Below are 10,296 nucleotides of genomic sequence, written 5' to 3' on the forward strand. Positions count from 1 at the left end.
TCAGGATGACTTGCCTGAGTCATCTAGGTTATGGGAGTTCTAAACCTGGGGTTTAATAGGTAAACTCATCAGTGTATACAAGGGATGGATCCGTAACAGCTCAGGCCTTCAACCCATATTTGACTCATTTTTTTATTCGGGTCTACTTGAAGGGTTCAAACAGATAATTTTGGATTCCGATCACTTGAATTTCATATAAAATCCAACCCATTTTATGTCATAAAAACATGGATATACAGTAGAGATGGTTTGATTCGATTTGAAGTCAAATTGGAATTGAACCGATATAGATCAGTTCCACTAAATAAGAACTAGAGTCTGACCAAATCAAACTAAAATCGGTTTTGTTATATGAGTTGTCAATATTCTCTAACTTGTAAGAAATATTTTTTAATAAAAAAATAAACATAAAATTTCCTAGAATAAATCAATAAACTATCAATAGAAAGTCATTAGTCTATCCATAAAAGATCATTAGTCTATGTCCTAACTCCTACAATAGTTCTTAATAATTATTATATACAGATATATTTATTTATTGCATATAGGTTCAATTCTATACAAACTTGATCCGAGATAAGAACTAGAGTCTGACCAAATCAAACTAAAATCGGTTTTGTTATATGAGTTGTCAATATTCTCTAACTTGTAAGAAATATTTTTTAATAAAAAAATAAACATAAAATTTCTTAGAATAAATCAATAAACTATCAATAGAAAGTCATTAGTTTATCCATAAAAGATCATTAGTCTATGTCCTAACTCCTACAATAATTCTTAATAATTATTATATACAGATATATTTATTTATTGCATATAGGTTCAATTCTATACAAACTTGATCCGAGAATCAAATCAGATTAATCGGTTAATCGCAACTTGTTCCAAATCGAACCAAACCATCTCAAAACTATTGATTTGATTCGATTCTCGGATTGAACTGGACAATGCAAGTTGCACACCTAACATATAGTTTGACAATTTAAGTGCTGATTTTTTGAAATCAATGAGGGGGATTCAAAATTCATCGACGTAACATGGGCAAAGAATCGTAGATTCTATCAGATACACAACCAACTTGTCATCTACAGTTATGTATCTCAAGCGAAAGAATCTACGATTCTTTGCACATGATGCGTCGGTGAGTTTTTGAGTCCGGCTGCTAGGCTGAGTTCAAAAATCATTAGTCCCACAATTTTCTTTCAATCAAGTTTTAAGTCGAACAACGAGTTAGTTACCGAGTCAACTTTAAAACTCGACTCAGCCACATCTAAAGTCCAAGAGTTTATTTTTGACTAAAAGATTAGAATTAGAATAGGTTTCTACTTCTAATTCTAATAGAATTTATTTTTAATCAGACAATTATTTTCTATAAATAACAACTAATAGAATCAATCAAGAAAATATTTCCAATTTTTGAAACTTTCCTATTTTCGAATACAAACATCCCTCTGAGTCTCTCCCTACACAAACCCTAAATTCAAACCCTAAAACTCTGAAAATCTAAGGTAACCATGGTGATGTTTAGGGTTGCGAAGTCTTCAGAGCTTCTAGCCATAACGGGTTACGGCATAAACGATATCAAACTCGCGAAGAAAGCATGGATTTTTCCAGGCCAATCTTGCAGTGTTTTCGATATCTCCCCCGTAAATTACACTTTCGAAGTCCAAGCCATGAGTGCCGAAAAGCTTCCTTTCGTCCTCCCAGCCGTCTTCACCATCGGTCCACGTGTCGATGATGAAGAGTCTCTCCTGAAATACGCTAAACTCATCTCACCTCATGACAAGCTCTCTAACCATGTTAAAGAACTCGTTCAAGGCATCATCGAAGGCGAAACACGAGTTCTTGCAGCATCGATGACTATGGAAGAAGTCTTTAAAGGTACTAAAGATTTTAAACGAGAAGTGTTTGAGAAAGTTCAATGTGAACTAAATCTATTTGGGTTGTTAATATATAATGCGAATGTTAAGCAACTCGTCGATGTGCCCGGTCACGAGTACTTCTCGTATTTGGGTCAGAAAACACAGATGGAAGCAGCCAATCAAGCTAAGATTGATGTAGCGGAAGCCAAGATGAAAGGTCAGATTGGAGAGAAGCTTCGAGAAGGACAGACGTTACAGAATGCGGCGAAGATCGATGCAGAGACTAAGGTGATATCGACACAAAGACAAGGTGAAGGGAAGAAAGAAGAGATTAAGGTGAAGACAGATGTGAAGATATTTGAAAATAAGAGAGAAGCTGATGTGGCCGAAGCGAATGCTGAGTTGGCAACGAAGAAGGCTGGGTGGGCTCAGCAATCACAGTTGGCGGAGGTGGAGGCGACGAAAGCGGTGGCGATTCGAGAGGCTGAGTTACAGAAGGAGGTTGAGAGGATGAACGCGTTGACTCGGACGGAGAAGCTTAAGGCTGAGTTACTGACTAAAGCCAGTGTGGAGTATGAAACCAAGGTATGCATCTTTACATGGACCAATATTATTTAGAAAACCAAACCGATTATCGGATCGATTATTTCTCAAATTGGTTCGACCATGGTCCTACCCTGGTTTAATTTGGATCGATCGACATGTGTTTATTGAAATTAAAATTTAAAAATATGTATATATTTGGATTCAAATAAGTATCCAATTATTTGTCAAATTTGATTGAAGGACCATCGTTCAATTTGGTTGGATTTGAAAATCTTAAAAATATGTTTATAGTTTCCTAAAATATGTATATATTTGGATTCAAATAAAGATCCAATCTGATAAAGATCGAATTTCAGAAATACAATTTATGAGAAATTTGTAATGATCTAGTTAAGGAGGGAAGCCTTTTTATAAAGAATTTTAGGGGAGATAGATTAGAAAGATAAAATTCATCTAAAGAAGGAAACATGTATCTTGAGATTTAAGGGGGATATACATAATCTTTCAATAAAAAAGATCCATCAATGATCAAATCTTATGGTATATAATTAATGTCATATATTTTGTAAAACTTGATGATAATTTAGGTAAAAATCATAAAGATTTTAATTAGAATTCTACAATACATGTAAATCGGTCGAACCAAATTGAAACAAAGTCGTACTCCAAACAATTTTGACAAATTTTGAATCCATCGTCAATATCAATTCTTAAAAATTACTAATTCCTATCAAATTTGGATTACATGAATAGACGTGTTTTAGCAACTCCCCATTTTATAAATAGAAATCTCTCCGGACTATAAAACTTGAGAGTAAAATAATAATTGTTCTTGATTTGATCCGTGGATATACGAACGCTGCCAAACGATATAAATCTTTGTGTTTTGTGTGTTTTATGTTCTCTTTGTTGTTTCTATTTTTTACAATTTCTTCATTATTTCATGAAAATATATATAATAGGTACAAGAGGCAAATTGGGAGCTCTATAGGAAACAAAAGGCAGCAGAAGCACAACTTTATGAGAAAGAAAATGAAGCTGCAGCAAAGAGGTCAATTGCATCAGCAGCTCTATACGCTCGTCAACAAACCGCGGATGGAGAATTGTACGTGAAGAAGAAAGAAGCCGAAGGAATATTGGCCCTCGCTCACGCTCAAGGAGTTTATTTACGAACACTTTTAGAAGCATTAGGGGGTGATTACAATGCGGTACGGGACTATATGATAATTAACAATGGATTGTTTCAAGAAATTGCAAAGATTAATGCTGAAGCCGTAAGAGGATTACAACCCAAGATCAGTATTTGGAGTAATGGTGCTAGTGGTGAGAAGGTCAGTGAAGGGGGGAGCGGAGCATCGGCGATGAAGGAGATTGCCGGGGTTTATAAGATGTTGCCACCATTGTTTAAGACTGTTCATGAACAAACAGGGATGATTCCACCAGCTTGGATGGGCACAATAACTGACTCAAATACTAAATGAACAATTCAGGTGTCTTCATGTTTTTGTTTGGAAAAGATTGATCTTTGATTTAGTTTGATTTTCTGTTAGTTGGTTCATAAACTTTTACTAAGTTCAAGTTTTTTTTGTTTTTTTTGGTTTTTTCCTTCTATTTGTTATCAATAAGCAGTAATAAAATTCAGTTTCTTTATTTAGCTTTGTTATTTTCTTTTTCTCATTTTGTGCATGTTTAAATGAGTATATGATAAGTAAGGAAATATTCTAATGCCACACTAAATTTTACTAAGAGCACCCCAATTCATATGATATTAATGAAGAGTTAGCACACATGTTGGTTGCTCTTCGTAAAAGTTGGTGTGGCAATAGAATCTTTATAACTTAATCATAGTTTTGAACCTCATTGATTTTACTCGAAAGGTCAAGTCAACTTTAGATTTTTGAGGCTCGATGGATAGTATGTTACTTGGTTTGTTTAATTGGTAGATACTTGGTTTGTTTTATTGGTTTGGTTCATTAATTTGAAATCATGTATAGATCAGGAGATGCGTCAAAACAGTTAGTTTTCTAGATTGGGAACTTTGTTAGAATGGTTGGCTTCGACAAAGAAGAAGGAGAGAAACAATTGAAACCCTTTTAAACCACAATTCTAACCCTTTTTCTCTTATTTGAGATAAGTGCCTAACTTATGTTTGAAAATTTTAAATTTATATCTTTGGAAATAGTTTTCTTCTTTCTTATAAGGATGCAATTTTGTTCAAGGTTTAATGAGGTCGAAAAAATTAAAAAAATGAGAAAGAGAGATGATTATTAAAGGATGCATATTCTTGAAAGATTTGTAAAGGAAACATGAAAAATAAAGATGAAAAGCCATCCGATTTTGCTTAAAAAATAAAAAAAAGAATAATGCTTTTCTGACTCCCCCACCTTATGACATATTCCTCCATACTCTCCTGACGTGACATGTGCTAGTATCACATATTATGGGGATGTATAATTGTGCATCTCGACAAAAATTCTATGATTCCAACACATACCACGTCGGGAGAGTATGGGGGATGTACAATTGTGTATCTCTTGAACAATGGTGAATTTGTGTGTGCGGGTTATGGGTTATTGGTAGTTCAACCAACAACATGACCAAGTGCAAAGCCTTGTTAAAGGCATTAATTTGTGTGTGCGGGTTATGGGTTATTGGTAGTTCAACCAACAACATGACCAAGTGCAAAGCTTTGTTAAAGGCATTATAGACTTTCAACCAACAACATGACCGTACTTTTTCCTCTTTTTTAATACAAATCTTACTTATAAAAAAGCATAAAAATATTTAGTGATTTGAATATTAAAATAGTTCAAGTAGGGTATAAAAAACCCAGTCAATTGCCTAACCCGGCATAACTTGACCTTGGGTTTTTTTTTAAAGCCCAATCTAATTTGAGGCTGATCAACCCAGACAAGTAAATTATGTGGATGCATTCACCAAATATATTGATTTTAATTATTAAATTTTTTTAAGAAAATAGCATATGCCGACGGCAGTAAAGTTCGTCGGTAAATGAGTAAACAAGTAGCAAAAAAAATATATTTTCTCACATGCAGAACATTTTTCAGAAAATAGAGATATAGCAACGGCTGGTTGATATGGCCATCTCTAAAGCTATTTCTGACAAGGGAAATAGCGATGCGTGGTGACGAGAACTTGACTGTCAGTACAACCTACAACGACAGTCATTTGAGCCTATAGCGACGGTCTTAACCATCGATATAAGAGATTTTTCTTGTAGTGTAGTTTGATTAGTTTCTTGATGAGTTTCAACAAGGGTACATGACTCCCTAGCAATACCTTGGGGGTCGAGTTGAGATAAGAGCATGTTGAGTTTAGTCCCACATCAGACACTCATTGTCTTGTTTCTCTCCTTATAAGCTCTTGAGCCTCTTTACTCATTGTCAATTGGTTTTGAGTTTGACTCCCAAATTTATCAGAACAAAAATGAGAATGGGCTCAAAAAGGGATGTTTACCACCCAATCTCTCAATATATATATAAATTATCAAAACATGCATCGAAAATCAATAAATTCCCAAAATAGTGCACTATTCAAATTAATTTCAAACACGGTATTTTATCATTTTAGGAACTAGTTTTTTATTTTACCAAAATGGTAAAACAAAATGAACATTGTTTTTTACCCTTAGTTTTTGGGTATGAAAAAGGGTATTTTTGGTTGGAAAAAAAAAAAAAAAAACACCGATCATTTTATTTTTTGCCATTTTGGTAAAATAAACTTATTTTCGAAATTGGCAAAGAAATGTATTTGGAATTAATTGAATAATGCACTGTTTTAGGAATTAATCAATTTTCATGCTCTGTTCTAATAATTTTTCCTTGATATTGATATTTTTAAGTTGATATTCTTAACCCCAGATTTATTTTTATTTTTTCTTTCTTCGTGTTTCTGATATAGAAATGACTTGGCAAGATGCTTTGCCGAGTCATCACCTTAGTATTTGGGATGAATGAGACAATCGAGATTGAAAACCATGTAGGAAACAAAATACTTAGTTCAACCGGTCTAGTCTAGTATCAAAATACTGCTAAAACTTACTTGCACGGCTCAAATTACAGTTTAAAAAATAAGATTACTTGATGGACGGTCCAGATCAATGATCAACTTAGAACATGTTATTTGCTTTTCCAGCATAGAACATATTATTATAATGGAAAACACATACCTTAACCCCGGGCAGGGACTCTTCATGGAATGGACGGTTGAGATGCATAGGAAAAAACCTTACTAATCTCTAGAAGGTCAATACTTATCTCTAAGTACTCTATGTTTATCCTCTAATTTCCACCCCTTAATGAAGAACCTCAAACCTCTCCAACTTACGAGCACGTCACCATAAAAAAAAATTCTCGTAAAAGTTATTCGCTATTCTCATGATCGTAAATTATGATATAAACTCCCGTTGAAAATGCCTTTTTATCCCATCTAAAATTCTGAAAACCCTCATTGATTTCGTCTTGATTTAGAAGAGAAAGACGAAGTTTTTTTTTATCAAACCTTTTTGTTTTCTGGTTCACTTGATTGAGAACAGAAGAAAAAATCGATTTGGAGGTGAAAATGATAGGGTTTGGAGATGAAAACTAATATATCTCATTTGCCTTTGATATCTCGATCGGACAAGATTTTTGATATCTCATCCGAGATGTATCATTCATGTCGTGAGATTTCGCAAAACCCTAAAAATATGTCCTCCCATCTCATTGTTGGGCGCTACATAGATATGTCGAGATGACTCGAATACTAGAAGTCACCCCAATAAAAATAGAGAGATTTACCCAACAAACCCAACTGCTCCATTTTGATTACAAAAACTCATTTGGAGTTCTAACAACTCCAAGGCAACCTTACTTTATGAAGTTTGTTACCCACCAAACCTTACTTGATCAATTATATTTCCGGGCAAACCCGGGAGTGGAGGTCCACATCATAAAATTCAAATTTATGCGGTTAGTTTGTTAATTAACATACCTTAGAGTAGATTCTAACTGCATCAATTTGTGGCATCCAAAAATATGATATGATGCCATATAGTTATAAAGGACAAAATTCTAAGAATTTTATAAAAAAAATTGAAGAAAAATTAATTTTGACCGTTGAATATTAATTTTAAATTTTGGAATCCGGTAGCCATCCATTTGAACTCCTATGACCACACTCAAAAAGTTATTTTTTTTTAATTATTTTCTTTTGAATTAGAGTTTTTCTATGAAATCTACAAGGCTATACCATTGGATTGCTAGTTTGATAATCCATGTGGGCCCAACTACCCTTAGTAAGATTTGAAATCTTTACTCAGTTAGTCATGGTAGTGTGATTCATAAAATAAGGTTTGTTCAACTAGCAAACTTGATAAAGTAGGGAGTTTTTGTAATAAAATTGCAATAGATACGTCTGCCCGGTAAAGGACTGGGGAGCCAATTAAGTAAACAAGCATTTGAAAAAAAGAGATTTGCCAGGTAGACCTATCTGCTGTAATTTTATTACAAAAATCCCTTACTTTATCAAGTTAGTTACTTAAACAAACCTTACTTTATGAATTAAGCTATTGAATCAGATTTTAAATCTTACCGTCATTAGGCCCACATGATACTTTCTAGATCTCATGAAAAACTCATATTCAAGAGAAAAAATCCAAAAATAAAAACCTTATTGAACTTGATCGTAGATATTGAAAATGGATGGTTATCGAACTCCCAAACTTAAAACTAAAATTCAACTGTGAAAATTAACTTTTTTGGGAATCTTAGTTTTTAAAGTTCTTAGAATTTTGTTCTTAATAACCATGTGGCATCAAATCATGTTTTTAGATATCAAAAATTGAAGGGGTTGGAATCCATTCCAAGGTATGTGAAGTAATAAATTAAATGCATAAGTTTGAATTGTATGACGTGGATCTCCACTCTAGGGTTTGCTGGGTAACAAACTTGATAAAATGAGGTTTGTTGGGTAATGAACTTCATAAAGTAAGGTTTCGTTGGAGTTATCAAAACATCAAGGGAGTTTTTGTATGAAAAATGCAACAGTTGAGTTTGCCAGGTAAATCTCCTTTAAAAAAAAGGGAAAACTACTTAAAAGACCCTTGCGGAGGAAGGACTTCTTTCTAAATAATTCTTAAGTTTTTGACAGTTGGTTAGTAGGAAATTTAGTAAACTTTTTCTTTCTAAATGGTTTTGAACCTCATCTCCCACATTAAGACGATTGAATGTCCTAACCATTCGAACACATCATTCTCATCCAAAAATTGGATTTTTGACACCTCAATTGAGTTTCGGAGACTTTGTTCTACCAAAAATTATTTAAGAAAGAAGAAGAGGTTATTTTCAAATATTTTGAAGATGTATATAAAAAATAATTATTTTTTTCACTTTTTTTCCTAGTTTTTGGATGAAAATTGATCTATAATGATTTTTTATTTTTATTTTAAACAAAACGTTATCTCAAGTTTTTAGTCGATTTTTTCATATATTTTAATTTAAAAAACTTGAAAATTGAAAATGGGTGGGTCATACCAGTGTCGAGTTCACCACTTTTTATTTAAAAAAATGGTGAACTTGACAGTAAATAAAAAGTGGTGAACTCAACAGTAAATAGTGGTTTGTTCGACAGTAAAAATTATGAACTCGACACTAATTAAAAAAGCGTCAAGTTCGATAGTAAAATTTATGCACTCGACAGTACGAGGGATCATTAAGAAAGAAAAAGTTTGCTAAATGTTTTGTCAAGCTAACGCCCAAAACTTAGGGACTATTTAGAAAAAAACCCTTGGAGTCCTTTAAGTAATTTTCCCTTAAAAAAGCGTTCATCCAACTCCTGTACAAATAAAACAGCAAATTTCACGCGTTTTATGGTTAATCCTTGTTCGCATTGAACCTGGACTCCTATTAAGAAGATAATAAATAACTACCTATTCGGATTGGAAACTTCTAATCTGTTAATTAGATTCACATTCACATTCATAGTTAGAGTGTGAGAAGGATTTGTTTGTGATAGTTAGTATTATAAATAGCACACCTCACCATTTCCCACAAACATCTTCATTTCCACACTCATCAACCTCTAAATCTTTCTTTTTCTCTCTCTCTCTCACTATTCATCATCAATGGCTACTGTTGTTCTTAGTAGCTCTCAACTCTGCTGCTTTAATGGAAGGAAACCAAGTAAAGAAAGGATGGTTGTGAAATGTCCAAGGAGAAACTACTCCATGGGTCAGGTTACAATCCTCAAGCGTGGACAATTGCTTCAAGACTTCCTCATCATTAAGGACAACAACAACGTCGACTTCGACAAACAAAACCCGAAGAAGGGTCACGACGAAAAAGGTCCGAACCCTAACCCAAAACGCGAGAACTACAGAAAAGATCATCGAAACAAAATGATGGTCGAGAAATGTCCAAGGAGGAATTATAAAATGGGTGAGGTTAGAATCTTAAAGAGGGGAGAAGAGTTAGAAAAATACCTCATCATAAGAGACAATTTTTTTACTGGATCATCAACTTATAATCTCTCTCCATCTCCAAGTGATCTCCCATTTCCTTCATTTTTCTTCAAAAAATAATCCAAGACGAATCTGATCGTTGTTACAGTCGATGGGTTGCTCTGTTTTTTTACATCTTCGTGAGGAACAAATTTTATTATCAAAGGAGAATCCATTTCGGATGGAAAAATGTAATAGTTTTGCTTCACATAACAGTTGGAACTTAGAACTTGGAAGTAGTTTTGGTTTATTTTTTCAGTTATAGTTGGTTGTGGTTCCAAATAGAGATATTGGCAGCTAGGGGGGTTATTACTGGGATTTATGGTTCATTAGTTTCTTGAGTTGTATTATTTTTTTTTTTTTTTTCCGTATTCTTTGGTTTATATAAGT

General features: G+C 33.5%; 1 protein-coding gene across 1 annotated transcript; it reads left to right on the top strand.

Annotated features, from left to right (window-relative positions):
- Positions 1–1,426: 1,426 nt before the first annotated feature.
- On the top strand, positions 1,427–4,031 carry LOC147392662 (flotillin-like protein 4). Its single transcript, XM_086456256.1, has 2 exons — positions 1,427–2,447; positions 3,371–4,031. The coding sequence occupies exons 1-2, from the start codon at positions 1,515–1,517 to the stop codon at positions 3,887–3,889; spliced, it is 1,452 nt and encodes a 483-aa protein (XP_086312382.1). The 5' UTR covers positions 1,427–1,514; the 3' UTR covers positions 3,890–4,031.
- Positions 4,032–10,296: the final 6,265 nt, after the last annotated feature.

This window comes from Akebia trifoliata, chromosome 10, assembly GCF_017979445.1.
Source record: "Akebia trifoliata isolate Shusen 1 chromosome 10, ASM1797944v1, whole genome shotgun sequence".
NCBI lineage: Eukaryota > Viridiplantae > Streptophyta > Magnoliopsida > Ranunculales > Lardizabalaceae > Akebia > Akebia trifoliata.

Coding starts and splice junctions, on each gene's coding strand:
- LOC147392662 (XM_086456256.1), top strand. CDS start 1,515: ATGGTGATGTTTAGGGTTGCGAAGTCTTCAGAGCTTCTAGCCATAACG. Junction 2,448..3,370: donor GTGTGGAGTATGAAACCAAG/GTATGCATCTTT, acceptor TATATATAATAG/GTACAAGAGGCAAATTGGGA.